General features: G+C 51.6%; 1 protein-coding gene across 1 annotated transcript in view; it reads left to right on the forward strand.

Annotated features, from left to right (window-relative positions):
- Positions 1 to 237: 237 nt before the first annotated feature.
- Positions 238 to 17,392, forward strand: part of LOC147633040 (Nuclear transport factor 2 (NTF2) family protein) — a 22,855-nt gene continuing 5,700 nt past the window's right edge. Inside the window, 1 exon segment of the mRNA XM_086806037.1 lies at positions 238 to 648. Within this exon segment, the coding sequence (XP_086662163.1) occupies positions 276 to 648 (373 nt within the window). The 5' untranslated portion in view covers positions 238 to 275.

Raw genomic sequence — 17,392 nt, forward strand, 5'->3', positions numbered from 1 at the left:
GTCTGCCATTGTGGGAAGTGACCTGTCGTCTCCCTGCCAAACAAATAGGATGTGAAATTCTGTAGAGATTATTGCTAATCAATTCTCTCTCTCTCTCTCTCTCTCTCTCTATGGGCAGAGTCAAATTCATCCGTGAATTACATTACATCACACGTGGCAAACAATGCCACGTCACAGTTCAAACGGCAGACCAAAAATCAACATTGTGCGCGTCATCCTATCACTCGTTAGTAGGTACGTCATGATGACAGACTCTCACCAGTCACAACTGAGCCATGGCATTGAGCTTCATCGCGCTTGGATTGCCGGCCGTGCTGCCGATCACGCCTATTTCTTCTCGCTGTGGAGCTCCGATATACAGAGCCCGACGGAACCACGTGGTAGTATATGCAGAAGAGAGCAAGAGTAGCAGCAGTCCCGGTGGCGGCAGCAGTAGCACCTCCTCGTCTGGAAACGAAGAAAGCCCTAACATCGTCCTGCGAGCAGCCTGGTATGGAGCTGAGGCTCTAGGCAACATCGTGGCCGCATTCAACCCCAAGCCGTCCGTCTCTCTTTCCGACAGCGTCGATGCCATCCAAGGGCCTCTCAGCCGGGATTATGTCGTACAAGCAGTGGTGGACGATTATGACAAAGGGTATTTTGTTACAGGTCTGCCTTTCTGCCATTTCTGCTTTCTTCTAGGGCAAAACATAACAACAAAGGCGACAGAGTATCAATGCAGCTCTAAGGGCATCCAAAGAATTTCATCAAAGGTCTCTGCCAACATGATCTGCCAGGTCATTTTGAAATAGTCTAGAAGGTCGATTGGCACGTGCATGCCCTTATAAATGTCTTGGATTCTTCCTTTCTTTTTTCCCAATTTGCAGAGGTAAAGATGCACCTCCAAAACATGTAAATGTAGCACTCAATGAGTCATCTCTTGATGATGCCACATGCACTCGCTATACTTGACAGCCACGTGGACATAGCTGTGTAGAGTACCAGCATGTTGTGAGACCTAATCTGAGGAAATAGTTGCCATCAGGTCTAGATCATAAAAGGTGTCAAGTGACTGCGTTGTCCATCTTGCAATTACAGACCACTTGGATTAATCTTTGTACAAGGGTCCAAGCAAATTTTAAGGCCACGAGAGCCAGGCGCACCGGACACAATCAAAGTTGTAGAACCATTAGGACAAGTGCAAGTAGTTGGATGGCACAAACTATGACATTTGGAAAGTCATGGTGGAAGCAGTCTTGGAGACATACGATCTTTTGGATTTCATTACTCAATTGGTCCTCCGGCCTAACCCAGACACTGCAGAGGACGGGGATACGAGGGATGCCCTTATGCACAAAGTTGCTCTATGGGATCGGCTTAATGCCCGTGCTCGGTCATTCATCCTTCTGAACTCTGAACCCTCGGTCATCGCTCACATCAAACGAGATATGCATGCATGTGTTGCCTAGAAGAGACTCTCCGATATCTACGACCGGAAGACACCCATAAAGAGAGTTTCCTTGGAGCTTCAAATGTTGAAGCTTTCACCCACTGATTTTACTTCCATGTGGGATCACATTAACAAACTGGAGTCATTGCAATCTGAGATTTTTGGGTGAGGGAAGGAGATTTCCGTTGAGGATATGGCCATCCGGCTACTTGCTCAATTGCCCACAAAATATGAGAGCTTCTATTCTTCACTTCTTACCTCAGGACGGATGGAAACCATTACCTGGTACGAGCTGGTGGCTATGGTCCTTGATTAGGAGAGCAGATTCAAGGATTCTTCTTCAAAGGTAACCAAGCTTTCATTGGACATAGAGGGGGGCAATCTAACAAAGGCAAGGTGGTGCACCTCCCTCTAAGGACTCCAAGGATGCTAAGTCAAAGGGGTCTTCAGCTTCTAATTCTTACAACTAGAAGGTTTGTGATAATTGCTCCAAACAGGGATACTTATGGGGCGACAATGCCAGAGTCGCATGTGAGACTTGGAAGGAAAGTCTAAGGACAAAGGGACGAGCTCATCTGCTAAAGTTGTGAAGGAGTCAGCTTTCGTCACCCTGATTGACCTCAAGTCTAATACTCCCCATCGAGTGGTGGAGTAGGCTTTTCCTTCTTGTTCCAACTCTCCTCAGGGGATTTTGGATAGCGGTGCCACACAGCACATGATTTATTGCAAGGACTGGCTTGATGAATTGCAGCAGCGTCGTAGCAGAGTTGCCATCGGAGATAACTCTATTGTCCCCATTCTTGGCGAAGAGACAATGCCCCTCATTCTAGATGGCAATGCAGGGAAGTACACCTCGAGAGTGCTATATGTGCGAGATTTAGGATTCCATCTCCTTTCAATACATGAAATTTGCAAATTGGGCACTATGGTAGAATTTATGGAGGACTCTATGATTATCTGTGACTCTCTCACTGACAGGATTCTATGGCAAGGCATAGAGAACCATGGTCTCTACAAATTCACGACTCTTTACTCTCACATAGGTACCCGCATAGGCAATCTCTGGCATGCTAGTTTTGGACATCTTCATTTGGAGGCCTTGCGGTGGAAGGCTTTTCGAGAGGAGCTGGTGGATGGGTTGCCAGATGTTGGCACACATGAGGGCCCTTGTCACTCTTGTCTCAAAGGGAAACAACATCAGGAGGCCTTTCCAAAGAAGGCTACACGGCAAGCTATGGTACCTTTGGAATTGGTTCATGCGGATTTGTATGGCCCGATGCACACTCCGTGTCTTGGTTCTACCAGTTATGTTGGTATTCTCATACCAAACCATAGGCAGAGGCTTCTACCTTCAAGTCTACCTCAGTAGGCAAGCCAACCATGATCCTAGACCAGAAGGCATACAAACACAGTAAAAAGTTTGGCTCCAAATGTCAGCGAGCTAATCTTGGCTTCTCCTCTGCCATAGCCACGGTTATTGTCACATGCACACCCTAATCAAGGTGCACATGGTCACTAGCTGCAGTGTTAGGGCTGATTTGGGAGCAGTTTTCAGGCAGGTTTAGGAGCCCAATTGGCACCCTTGGCACCCTGAAGTGCTCAGGCCAGGGGCCCATGGATGGGACACCTTTGGGGCATAGTATGAACATATTTTATGGTCTTTTTTAGATTTTTTTTGGGGTCTTAATAAAAGAGTTGGCCAAGGCCTTGACCAGCTTCGAGGAGCCTATAAAAAGAAGTTCAAGAGCAGATATGCAAGCCCAAGCATCGAGTAAGCAAACAGGAGTCCTGGATCAATAGATACCAGCCCCAACACATTTGGATCCTGTCTTGTAAAGCTTTGGAGCAGCAAGAAGTCAAGTTATCGTCTCAGTACATGCATTGTAGCCTAAGGCACAGCATTCAAGGGCTTAAATTCCTTCCATATCATGAGCTAATCATTGTAATCACTCATTCATGCAGGTAAGGGTAGGAGTAGATTAGGTGAAGTGTTTGTCTATTCTCCTCCTCTGCTCCTCTGTACTCTCTGCACACTTTGATGATCTTTAGGGTTAGTGTTAATTAACATCTTAATTAGCATTAGCCAACCATCACTAAGCATGCTTCCAAAATTAGAATGTTACAGTTATTGTTTAGTCTTTTCCAATTGATCCTCTACGTCCAACTCCAGTTGTAGGTACAATCATGAGGAGTAGGAAGTTGACGTTAAGGAGGGGGACTCCGCTAGGGAACTAGAAGATAAGCAAGAGGGGAGTTCCACAAGGGAAGATGAGTCACGAAAGTTACGTAAGTATCATGGTCACTTAGGAAGATATGCGTGGGAGTCAGAGATTAGCTCATTTGCAGAGAGACATGGATAAAAATGGCTAGAGGTCAGACAGGTTTTCAGAGAACCTACTCATATTAGACGATATTTTCACATTGAGAGCTATCATTGAGCAGGCCCAATCAGTGGGGTCACAGAGATACTAGTAGAGTTTGAAGTGGCACCCTTAGGAGTAGACACACGGTTCTAGAAAGTGACTTTCATTCATTGTGTCTACACCATAGACAGACCCAGGCTCCCTAGGATTGCACTAAAGTTTCGGCAACACGCATGGCAGGGTCAGGGTTGGGGTCAGGACAGGGTTTGGTATGCGGTTTCTTTCAGAGGGCCTTCATATGGATCGCTTGCCACCCTTTCGGTATATAGCTTGGATGTACCCTTCCTTCACCTCACTCACCAAGAGTGCACCATCTCATTCGCCATGACCTCCTCCACCTACACACCCATACCACATGGGTTGATTAGAAATGTCTCATGCCCTGGATTGCAATTGGGCAGATTCGAGTCTTCTCTCACAAGCAGAGGGCATTGCCAGGGAGGATAGGATATGTAGCCTCTGCAATTCTGAGGTCGAGATGGAAGAGCACTACACTTGCAGGTGTCCCATATACTATGAGATCCGATGGAGATTTCACTGTCTCTTTTGAGAGGGCTTGGGCCCATTAACCAGGATCATCAACTTCCCGAACTAGCGATGCTTGGGACTCCTAATGGAGATAGGCAGACAGAGATCTCCTCCTCCTCAGAGAGCGCAGAACCTGGACTTAGGGTACCTCACAGCCTTCCATTATAAGCTTCTTCTCGGTGGCACAGGAGGGCACCACTAGAGGACGACTTGATGGCCCACTAGATTCTGAGGAGCTCCCTAGGCAGCGGACCAGAGAGTACACATAGGCAGCATCAGAGATACCACACCTCCTTAGGGTCACTCTGGATAGAGCCACATCACACAAGCGCTAGGCAACCATCCATATGGCAGTTTCATATCCGTGAGACCCTCCGGAGACACAGGGAGGTCCCACAATGGACGGAGGTTGTGTGACGACCAGCCCAAAAGGGCGCCCATTATTTACCTTAAAAAAGCCTTCTTTTTCCAGCACTATATAAACCTCACCATCACATATTGATAAAAGTGTACCACACACACTACGTCGTCATCATCATTCGACGTCAACCATCGTGATAATCAACCAACGCAACCAGCAGCCGCCGTCAACCAATGTCATCAAGCCAATGCGATAACACCTGTGCAGCACACTCAGCAGCAGCCCTGTGGTCATTGATCTTCGTCATCAACCAGCCAGCGCAGCATACCAGCAGCGGCCAGCCGTCGGCTCAACGTATACACATCTTCAGTGCTTCACCACCTGCTCACTGTTGCAGCCGCCTGAACCCTCATCAACGCTGATTATCATCAACTACACTTCAGCAGCCCTGCGCATCACTTTCAGCAGTCGGCTCTACCACAGCAGAAGCCCGGCTGATCTATGCGCACATCTTCACCATCGGCTCTACCACTGCAGCGTTTTTGCTCCCTCTGTATTCAGCAGCACACCTGCGTCTACTGGAGTCCTGCGTTTGCAGCCTCTACATCTTCACAGAGTGCCACCGTTGTCCTCGACGCGAGCCTTCGTCACAAACTGAGCCTCTTGCTTCGACTTCGTCTTTTCTTCTTCGCCGGTCTACTACTCAAAGTCACCTCACATCAGAGGGTCTCTTGTACTGGATTATTTCACCATTATACATACACTCATTCATCCATTTTATGCTGTGTTGATTTGTTGTGATCTCTCACACATATGGTCCTTTCGTGCTTTTGCCCTCACATGGTATCAGAGCTATCGTGAGCAAAGGGAACGAAGACCTCGAGAGCACACAGCATGGATCGTCTACCCATGATTCCGGAGGACTAGCCTTTGTCACATGAGATGTTGATTCTCCTTACTCAAATCTAAACCACACGGAGGATGGGACTTCTTATTCATTGGAGAGCCCCGTTCGAGGTCTTACTCTAGGAGTTGATCAATTTGTTTACACCTACTCACCCTCTACACCTTTGGCATCACGTCCTTCCTCTCCGAGCTTACCAGACTTCACTTCCAAAGGGGGATACATGCCTACAGCCAGTGTACCAGTACTGGACCCCGGTATCTAGCCTCATATGGAGAGCCGTGCTATGTAGTCTAGCCGATAGCTTGGACTTTGATTTGGTTCTCTCTCATGGAGGACAAGTACCACCATGGTCGTCCGGAGATCCTTCGTCATCAACTCAGCCGGAGACTGTGTCAGGTTCGTATGTACCTTTGAGTGCTTATGTGCCTAATACTACGTGGGTGTCCACTTTTGCAGCGCAGGTTCAGCATATGGTACCAACTACTACCCTTGATTCGCAGAGTAATGTGAACCCGAATAGAGGGGGTTCTAGGAGCAGAGTACACTCCTACTACGTAGACTGCTAGTGTACAAGGAGGTAACACTGTTTTCTCTTCTGGTTCACCTTCTATCTTGCTCCTAATGTGTTTTGGAATACTGCACAACCTCAAGCACAAAACCCTTCCACCCAACCCATGTTTCTTCCTGCTGGCGTTGGCATGCAGCCATTACCGGCCGCACCTCCACAGGGGGTTTTACCCCACACGGATCTCTCGCTACTATGCTTACCGGCACTTTGTCGCCACCGAGCATTCCAAGGTATTAGGTAGTTTACCAACCCATCACAGGCACTATGAAAGAATGCACAGAGCGGAAGCAAATAAGCACTAGAGTGTGCTGAGTAGAGAGTGCGAGAGAGAGAGAGAGAGAGAGATATGGAGCAACTATGCTAAATATACTGAAGTGATACAGTCCCAAGCAAGAGACAGAAGTAGTCTCATAAGTGAGGGAGCAAAAGATAGACTAGGCAAGATACAGAAGTGAGAGGCCAGCCCACCTATTTATAGGTGGGGAGAGCTGGCTAACTGGAAATGCTGAAGCTGGCCGATTGGAAAAAAGGCATCCAAGTTGAGAAAAATCCCAGAAAAATATATAAAATAAGGGTGGCCAGCCCACAATCAAGGGCCATGCAAAAGGGACCAAAAGGACACCAGACATGGGTAGAAACTAGGGATGAATGTGCTAACACCCCCTCTCAGCCCCAGATGTTGAACAAACTCCGAGAAGCCGAAGATGAGGAGCCAAGGAAGCCTGAGAAACCGGCTTGGTGAAAAAATCTGCAACATTATCCGCTGAAGGACAATACTCCAAACGCAAATCTCCAGCAAGAACCCGTTCACGAACATAGTGATACTGTATCTCAATGTGTTTCGTACAAGCATGAAACATAGGGTTCTTGGTGATGGCGATGCAACTGTGATTGTCACACCAAAGAAGAGTAGATCCGGTAGGAGGATAGCCAAGTTTCTCCAATAATCTCCGCAACCAAATCGCCTCACATGCAACATAACAAACCGCACGATACTCCGCCTCTATAGAGGAAAGCGCACAGTAGGCTGCTTTTTAGTGCTCCATGAAATGGCTCTAGACCCGAGTGAAAAAACACAACCAGTGGTCGAACGCCGAGTATCTGGATCTCCAGCCCAATCTGAATTAGACCATCCAACAAGAGTGCATCCTTGGCCATAGGAGATGCCAAAGTCCAAAGTGCCACGCAAGTACCAAAGAACTGTGAGAGCACACCGCCAATGCTGCTGACGCGGTTTGGATGAGAAAGAACTCAATAAACTGATTGCGAAACATGTCCAATCGGGAGTAGGTCAACTAAACCAAACAACCGACGAGAGCCCGATACTGTTCTTGATTAATCCCTGGAGAAGCATCAAGTAGAGAAAGCTTCTCACTAGTATCCATAGGAGAAGATATTGGTTTGCATCCAGTCATTTGAAATCTGTCAAGAATCTCCCGTGTGTACTTCTGCTGAGAGAAGAAAATGCCCTTCGAGGTCTGCCAAATCTCAAAGCCAAGAAAATAATGCAGAAGGCCAAGATCCGTCATCTCAAACTCTGTCTCCAAAGCATCCATGACTGAACGGATCCTCACAGAATAAGAACCTGTCAAGATGAGGTTATCAACATAGACCACAATGATAACAATCAACCCCCTCTCAAGGAGGATATAAAGGTTCGAATAATCTGCATGAGAACGGCGCAGGCCGAGCTTCTGAAAGAACTCATCAATCCGCTAGTACCAAGCCCGTGGAGCCTGCTTCAGACCATATAAAGCCTTCTTTAGCCGGTACACCTGATCTTGTTTGCCTGGAACAACAAATCCCGGCGGCTGATCAACATAAACCTCCTGTGTAGCTCTCCATTCAAGAAAGCCAACTTGATGTCCATCTGGAAAATGGGCCATCTATGATGTCCTGCAAGAGCAAGAACGATGCGAATGGTAGTCATCCGGGCCGTTGGAGCGAAGGTCTCATCGAAGTCGACTCTAGGGCGCTGAGCATAACCCTTGGCAACCAAGCTCACCTTGTGTTTGTCCAAGCTGCCATCAGCTCAGAACTTCGATTTGGAGATCTAGCGCACACCAATCACCTTACGCTGCAGTGGCCTAAGCACCAAAATCCAAGTGCCATTCCGTTCAATAGCATCCAACTCTGCCTGCATAGCACGACGCCAAGGCTCATGTGAAAGAGTCTCGTCCACAGAAGTGGGATCAGAAGGACCATGAATGATAGAGGACATAAGAGCATAGTTAACAAACATGTTGTCCTCATGAATTTGTTTCCCTGTAACTCTGGAAGATCACCGGAGAGAACCAGGCAGAGGAGTAGTAGGAAGCTCACATAACCCAGAATCACGAACTGTCTGATAGTACCATCCAGGCATAGATCTGCTCGAACTTGTTGGAGGAGGAGCAGAGTCATCATCTGGCTGAGAATCCACAGCTGGAGGTGTAACAGAAGCAGAGGGAGGAGGCGGAGGCGGAGGTGGAGGAAGAAGAAGCTCACCACCCCCCTCTGAAGATGTAGGAGTCTCGTCGAACGGCCTGAGGATCATAAAGACGATATGCCTTGGACACAGTGTTGTATCCGAGAAAAGTCATGCGCTGAGACTTTGAGTCCAACTTGGAGCAATGCTCCTTAGGCACATGAACATACGCCGAACAACCAAATATCTGGAAATGAACAACAGAGGGCTTCTCACCATGGAAAGCCTCATATGGAGTTTTATCTGGAAGCGCAGCAATAGGAGACATGTTCTGAATGTAGACAGCAGTGGAAGCCGCCTTAGCCCAGAAATGTCGAGGTAATGAAGAATGCTCAAGCATAGCACCGGCCATCTCCATAATGGTCCTATTCTTCCTCTCTGCAACTCCATTCTGTGATGGAGTATATGATGTAGTAAGCTGTCTCCGAATGCCATGGGTCCTGCAATATTGCTGAAATTTCTGGGATGTAAACTCACCCCCTCCGTCGGTCCTGAGAGCCTTGACCGAGCAACTAGTCTCTTTTTCCACCTCAATTCTCCAATCACAAAAGTGCCGAAAAGCCTCATCCTTGGTCTTTAGAAAGAAAACCCAAGTATATCTAGAGAAGTCATCCACCATCACAAGCATGTACAACGCCTTACTCAAAGACGCGGTACTCATAGGACCACATAAGTCTGCATGAACAAGAGCAAGTGATGTCGAAGATCTGTGTGTCGCCTCCTTCGGAAAGGCGGCTCGGTGTTGCTTCCCTTGTAAACAAGAGGAACAAGCAGAAGATGGAGCCTTAATGGTCGGTAAATCCTCAACCAACCCATCCTTCGAAGCTCGTTGTAGAAGCAGATAGCTCAAATGGCCAAACTGAGCATGCCAAAGAGCAGAAGAAGAACCAGAAGAAAGTAGAGCGGTCAACTTGTACAAACCACTATCTTGGACTCCCTGAGCCAAGATGCTACCAGTCTCCTTATCACGAATGGTAATCTCATAACGAGAGAAGATCACCTTTGCACCTTGAGTTGTAAGAGCACTCACTGACAAAAGGTTAAAAGCCAAATCTGGAATGTACAGAACATCAGAGAAGTACCTCTTGTCCTCGGAAGAGCGGAAGATGGGGATGGTGCCATGTCCATGCAGCACTGGCACAGAAGAAGAATCACCCAAAATGATCTCGCCTGACCTGGTAGTGAAGTCCTCGAACCAATCTCAATGGGGTGTCATGTGAGCAGTAGCACTGCTATCCACAATCCACGACCGCGACTTAGAAGTCACAAGAGCAAGTATACGACGAGTACCTGCTAATAGAAGAATGCCATCATTCTTCTTGGTCTGAGACACTGCTGTAGAGGAAGAGTTCTTTGCTTCTTCATCCCGCTTCTTCTTGTGACATTGGGGTGATTTATGACCCTTCTTGCCACAATAATGACATTCAATGTCCTTGTTTTTAGAATATTTTCTTTTGTCTTTATCCTTGTCGTTATCCTTGGAGTTCTTGTCAGAACCCCCTTTCCCTTTCTTTTGTTGATTCTTCCCTTTATCTCGCGCAGCCAAAGCTCCACCATAACTACTAGAGGTGCCAGTCCGCTCCTCAAAGCGAGACTCAATCTGCATAATGGAGGGGAGAACTTCCTCCCAAGTAACTGGAACAGGACGAGGAGAAGAAACAAGAGACTGAAAATAAGCATCAAACCTCTCTGGAAGCTTGGAGAGAAGCCGAATAGCCATATCCTCTGTAGAGATATCCTTGCCACAAACAACAAGCTCGTCTCGGAGATCTTTCATCTTCGAGATGAAAGCAGATAGAGATCGAAAGGCGGAAACTGATAAGTTCATAAGTTGCTTTTCCAACGCCAAAATCCGACCCGGAGACTTTTTTTTTTCCGAGAAAAGATCCTTTCATTAGTTATATAAAAACGCCCGTAGGGCTACAAAAGATCCTCTCCTGCTCACAAGAAAAACAGAGCAGTGAACAAAGCAAGGCAGCCCGGGAGACTCTCCCTAGGTGCTGAAAAGTACAAGCATCAGTACAAAGAACTGAGGGGCTAGATCATACAATAGGAGGGGGGAAAAGCCAAACAGGTGGCCTGTAATGCCAACGGGGGGATCCCGCATGTAGGGTATAGAAGGGGCCGCTGCGCCAGGTGGTGTGAAAGGCCTGGCGCCGCAAGATCGCCTCATTCGAGTCGCCCCGGATGCGGTCATACTGTCCTCGCTCGCAGGGTGTGGATCAACTCCTGCCAAATCCCCCGTACAGTCTCTGCTGGTGGCTCCAGTCTCCCCTCAAAGGCCCCGAAACATCGGGCCCTCCAGGTGAACCAGATGGTGAGGCTGCTGAGGAGCTCCCATCGTAAATCCCTCTCCTGTGTCCAGCTGGCGGATGAGAAATCCGGTGACGGAACAAGGCGAGGCTGGCCCCTAATGAATCTGATGGCCTGGCTGTCCTGCTCCATCTCATAGCCCATAGCAGGCCCTGACGAAGTCGACCAAGCAGCGGCACCCCACGTAAACATACCCTCTGGAGAGAGGGGGGCCAGAATACGCAGCATCCGCAGCCAAATCTGCTGCGCCTGAGGGCAATCCCATAGGCAATGTCTCTGTGTCTCCATAGGGTGGCCGCATCGGACGCAGGCCGCTGGAAGACCGCTGTAGACAAGCCAGGTGCCAACTGCTGAGCCCCTGTGGGCGACCAGCCACTGGAAAGTCGAGATCTTGCGGGCCTGTCGACTAGCCCAGAGCCGGGCCCAAAAATCCTCCAGGAACTCCTGTGAGAGTCCCTGTAGCCGCCAGTGCCCCGCTGCAGCTGGAGAGACCATCCTCCTCGCCGTCAAAATATGCCGCCCCAGCCGAACAGTATACTGGAAAAAGGTGATCTCTGTGGCCTCAAGGGATGCATAAGGATCATGCCACTCGTACTCCCCAGGGTCCCACTGTAGCCGGGCCAAGGGGCGCGCTGCATATGCCCATATGCGCCAATCCGGGAGCACATCTGCAGGGTCTGGGTCAATATGCCACTACCGAGAAGCGGCGGCGGCCACTACCCGTATGCTCTGAAAGGTGCACTCTGCAACCAAAGGCAACTCCACCTCCACTCTCTGAAGTCTGCCCTCATCCTGAATCTCATAGTAGAGGCATCTGCCATCCTCAGTGCAAGCTCTGACAGCAATCAGGATCTCCAACTGTGTAAAGGCTCCCATCCACCGTGGGGCCACTAGCTCGATAGGCGTGAACCACTCCTCTGTGAGTGCCTCCTGAACGTCATCCCTCATAATCAACCCCCCTCTGTGAGTGCCTCTTGAATGTCATCCCTCATAATCAACCCCCCTCTGAAGTGACTCAGCCTCTCCACCTGGATCTCCTCTGGGAGACTGCAAAAGGCCTGCCAGTCTCCAAAACTACGTGCTGGGCTTGCCGCCAAAGGTCCCCAGGCTAGACGAGGCCGAGAACCCAGCATATGACCCTGCTCTGTGCGAACCGCTGGGCTCCAGATGAGCGGCTGTCTGGCCCGCTCCTCAACACAAGAAGGAGGTCGCTGAGAGAGCCCTGATCTCAGCAGCTCCCAAGCTCTCAGGATGCTCAAAGCAAATCTGTCCTCCTATCCTCTACTGAGGCCTGTCCTTCTCATCTCTATGAAGATCCATCGAATCTCTGGTGCCCAAGTGCCCCCTGCTGGGGGAGCCCGAGCCTGCAGCCGCTGCAAGAGAAGCTCTTTCCAAGGCTCAGCGCCTGGAAGCAGCCCCCGAACAATAAGCTTCCCCAATAAGGCTCTACTCTGATCGACTGGATCTATAATGCCCAAGCCTCCCTGAGCCAGCGGAAGTGTAATAACTGCCCATGCAACCTTTGCCCGGGCTGGCTGACCGTCCCGCCCAGACCAAAGAAAGTTCCTGATCAGCCTCTGTACCTGGTTGATGCAAGAGCTCGAGAAGATCCAGCAAGACGTAATGTACCACATGGTCACTAACAGCACTTGATTTGCCACCACCACCCTCCTAGCCAAGGATAGTCGAGCTGTACTCCAATACAAAAGCTTCTTCCGAATGCTCAGAAGAAGCGGGGCAATCTGCTGCTCAGGTGACAAATCTAGTCCAATCTGGCATCCCAAATACCGCACTGCTGTGCCAGGAGGAATCCATCTAAAACCGGGGTCCGGGCTCCATGCCAGAGTGGGAGCGCTACTGATCCAAAAGGCCACTGTCTTGCGCCAATTGATCAATGCTCCCGAAGCTGCACTAAAAACCTGGAGCGACTACTCTGCCCGAAGAAGATTGGCCTCTTGGCCATGCAAAAATAAGCCCGTGTTGTCTGCAAACTCAGCATCGAGCAGGTCCTCCCCCCGGATTGGGAGCTCCTCCCCCCGGATTGGGAGCTGGAGTCCTCTCAAACCAACCTCCTCTGCCGTCAAATACATGCTCATAGCCTCCGCAAAAGAAGAGAAAAAGAAAAGGGGCGAGGGGACACCCCTGACGGACTGATCTGGTCAGCTCAGAACTCGGCCCCCGTCCTCCTGCAATCAACACCTGGCTACGAGCTGTGGAATACAGAGCCGCCACCCCTCTAATCCAACCTGGCTCAAAGCCCAGGCGAAGCATAGTGCCCTCTAAGAAACCCCAATCATCGAGAAGCATCACGACCAAGTCCTCACCAAGAAATCTAGCTCGGGCCGTCGCCTCCTAGAAGGTGAAGATGTTGTCAAGGATACTGCGCTCCTTGACGAATCCTGTCTGGGTAGCATGAATCAACTCCCCCAGGAAGGGCTGGATCCTCAAACTCAAGGCCTTTGCTAAGACCTTGTAGACAGTATTGAGGATCGTAATAGGTCTCCAATGCCGAATATCATCTGATACTCCCTCCCCCTTGGGGATAAGAAAGATCAAGCCCTCTGAAAAGCTCTGTGGTATCACCCCAGTGTTCAAAACACACTGAAAGCCCCTGCGGAGGCCTGCGCATAAAAAAGGCCGGCGTCAGTCCGTCCTCCCCTGGGCAACTATGTCGCGGCAGGACCCTCAAGGCCTCAGCAAGCTCAACCTCTGAAAGAGGCACACCAAGAACTGTACGCATACGATCTGTGACCCTCCTCTGCACATGGGCCCACACTGTCTGTCTGCAAGCATCCTGATCCTCAGTGGCTGGCTCCGCTGAAAGCAAGTCTCTATAGAATCCAGTGGCAATGGCTCTGATCTCCCCGGGCTCAGTAGCTACCGATCCATCCGGCCTCCCAAGCTGACGGACTCCTGCTCGAGCATGGCAGGATCCAGTAATCTCAAAAAACTCCCCAGTCACTCTATCACCAAGCTGCGTCCACTGAGAGGCTTGGCGACGATAGTAAAACTCATGTCTCTGCTCCTCTGCCTCTCTAACCTCCTGGCATGCCTGGCTCAGCTGGGACGCCACCCACTCACATGCAGGCTGCTGCTCCTGAAGGCGCTGAAGCGAGGCAAGGCTGCGTCTCAGTCGATGCTCCCGCTCGCGAATCTCTCCCAACCGTGTCAAAGCTGCAGCGTGTAGAAAAGAGCTAAGCTCGATGAGTCCCTGGGCACACTGGCCTGCTACATCCTGGTCAGAGCACTGACTATCATGCCAGATCCTCTCAATGTCCTCAGCGAGACTAGGATCTGTAAGTACCCTTTCTGGGATCCTCAACTGCAAGCTGGGCTCCCGTGTCCTCGCCTCCAATGTCAAGATAACTGGCGCATGATCTGAAAATGAGGTGCCAGCGAGAATGCCGACAGAGCCCCCTCGCTCCCCTAACCAGTCGCCCACATAAAAGCGATCAATCCGTGATAGATTAGTCCCTCCCTGCCGGCGATCCGACCGAGAGAAACTAAGACTATCCTGAGAGCGGGAGAAGGCCCCATGCTGCCATGCATTAGTGATCCTCAGTGACATGCAAAACCGGTCCCAAGCTGCAAGCTCCGTGCCGTGCACTGTAACATGACTGCCTCCCACCCTATCGGCCAGGTCCTCAAGCATGTTGAAGTCTCCCCCGACACACCAATGTGCGGCCTCTGGCAATGCATGCGTAACCTGGGTCCAGAACTCTGCTCTGGCACTAGCATGGTTGGGCGCATAGACGTTGAGCACGCCCAGTAGCTCATCATGCATCCTCAGAATGCCATACTGTGCTCTACTAGGCACAATGATCCCTCGATCCACAATGGCCTGCCGCCATACATCGGCAATGACCATGCATACTCCTCCCTGTCCACCCAAAGGACCAAACCCTGCAGACCAAAAGGTGTCCCATCTACTAGGCATCACCGAACCATATCTCCGGATCCTGCTCTCACCCAAGTGGTGCTCCTGCATCATCAAAATATCAATGCTGCCACCAACCAGGCATCTCTGAAGCTCCTGTCTCAAGCAACCACGATAGCGTATAAAATGTGCTCTGCCAAGGCCCTGTACATTCCATGAGATGATCCTCATGGATGACCTGCTGAGGTGGATGCGGTCTCAGCCATACGGCGGGCCTTCGCAAGCGGCTTGGATGGAGAGTAGTCCCCATCCGAGCGGCTGCAAATCTGCCCACCCGGTGTACTGCAAGAGTCACGGATCAGGCGCCAGTGGCTGTGACCCATGGCGACTGCCTCCCGCTCATACAGAGCAACCTCGTGTATACATACATATCCAGGGTCGCGTGCTAAGTCTGCCACTATGCGAACGACCAAGTGACGAATCCCTGAGGCATCCACACTCTCGGGATCCAAGAAAAAATGAGCCAACTCCCATAGTCGGCCTATCACATCTGTCACCTCCAGATCGCTCACATGGTGAGAAAACTCAACTGCCTGAGTCTTCAAGGTGCTAAGAGCGAGCTCCAGAGTCCACTCCCGGTCACATGGGCCACAAAGAGGGAACGAGAAGGCCACCGCTGAATCAAGTGCCTCCTCCCCGCGGGCCGGAGGTATCACTACATGAACTCGGATGGGTGCTGGCTCATGGGGGCCCTCTGCTCCAAAAAGCCGTGTGAAGGAGTAATCAAAAGCCTCTGAGCGCTGTCTAGTGCCGACTGCGGATAGATGATATCCGTGAAGCCCGAATCGGCATGGTAAGCCTCCTCTGTGGTGCTCGATCAAGATCGGTGCTCAGAGCCCTCCTGACTGCAGGTGAACGCCTGGGGACTGCCAGGGCCTCCCGGGGAGCTGAGGCGGGGGGGGGGGGGGGGGGCCGAGGGAGCTGGAGAAGGAGCCGCTGCCAAAACCGGAGCAGGGACGGGAGGCGGCGAAGGTGGAAGCGAGGCGGTAGGGGGGGATGGGGTGGGGGGGGGTGAAGGGAGGGGGTGCTGGCATCTCTTGGTCCTCAGTCGTCGCAGGGGTCTCCTCCTGTAGGGGAGCAAAGGTGTTCCTCACGGGAACCAGTGATGCTGAGACTGTGGCTGCTGCTGCATCGGTCTCTGGGCGTGCTGCTGTGGCTGTCTCCCTCGACGGCGCCCTTGTCCAGGCTGCCACTCCGAGGTCTCTGTGGCCTGAGCAAGTGTCCCTTGAGGCTGCCTGCCGAGCCGCATCTGTGGGCGGGCCACCAGGGGCCTGCTGCTGTGGTGAGGGTCGGGGTCTCCTGCGAGGATAGGCCTTGGCCAGATGGCCGACCTGCCTGCAAATAAAGCACTGGTTCGGGAGCCCCGAGAACTCCACTCTCTGATCAATCCATCCCCCCCATCCGAGGTAGCTGAATGACCTTCGGAAGGGGAGGAGATGTCTGGAACCAAAACTTTGACCGAGGGTAGCCCAGCTGCTCTGGCCACCACTAAAGCTGCTGTGGGGCCAGTCTCTAGCACCGAACCCACCAATGCTCCTAGCCTAGAAAGGAGCGGCAGGTACTCATGGCGGAGTCCAGGGAAGCAAACTGTAACATGGAAAAGGCGCTCTCCCTGCTCGGCCGCTGCTGGGTCAAAGCCATGCTGCCAAGGTCTGAAAAATGCCCGAGCACCCCTCATGTCTAGGGGACTCATGGCTAGGACCTTGGCCGCGCTCTGGGCAGTCTCGAACTCGATCTGGTAGTTACCACGGCCCAGTAGCTGAACGTCCAGGATCTTGCCCACATATGCAAGAAGGCGGGCCTGGAGAAGATCGCGAATCTCCCCTCTGCTGGGGCGAGTGCCGACTATATGGCAGATGGTGGAGTGTGCCTGGAGGCGTTCCACCTCTGCGGCGAGGCTCGCTTCCTCTTCTGGCGGAAGAGAAAGTCTGATGGGGGTATCCTCAGGGGCGGGCGAGGGGGCTGCGAGAGAGTCCCTCTGAGGTGGGGCGGGAGGAGCCTCCATTAGTGTCTGAAGCTAAGTCGAAGGCGGAGCGAAAGCGCAGAGTCCCGCAAGAGCCGGGCTGCACACAAAGGGCGGAGGGGGAGGCGGAAGGCAAAACCAGGGGGCGGAAAAATAAAAAAAAAAGGGGAGGCAGGGCGGCGAAGACAAAAAAAATCCCCAAGGGGGGAGGCGGAAACAGTGCGCAATAGGGGGCGGGGGGGAAGATAAGGCGACGGCGGCGAAAAAAAAAGGGGGGGGCGGGGCGCTGGAGACAAATGGGAGGGCGCGAAGGAGAGGAGGAGTAGGGGCGGGCGCTGCAGCGCTGGGGCGCGCAGGACAGCCAGGCGGGGGAGGGGGGGCAAGCGCAAGCGCAGGCGGGGGGGGGGGGAGCAGACGCGGTGGCGGGAGAGGGGGGAAGGCGTGCAGTCAAGCGCGAGCGGGGGGGGGGGGGGAGCGCAGCTTCAGCGAGCGATTC

The sequence above is a fragment of the Cibotium barometz genome, chromosome 12 (genome assembly GCF_041138505.1).
Source record: "Cibotium barometz isolate CiBa-2024 chromosome 12, ASM4113850v1, whole genome shotgun sequence".
In the NCBI taxonomy this organism is placed as follows: Eukaryota; Viridiplantae; Streptophyta; class Polypodiopsida; order Cyatheales; family Cibotiaceae; genus Cibotium; species Cibotium barometz.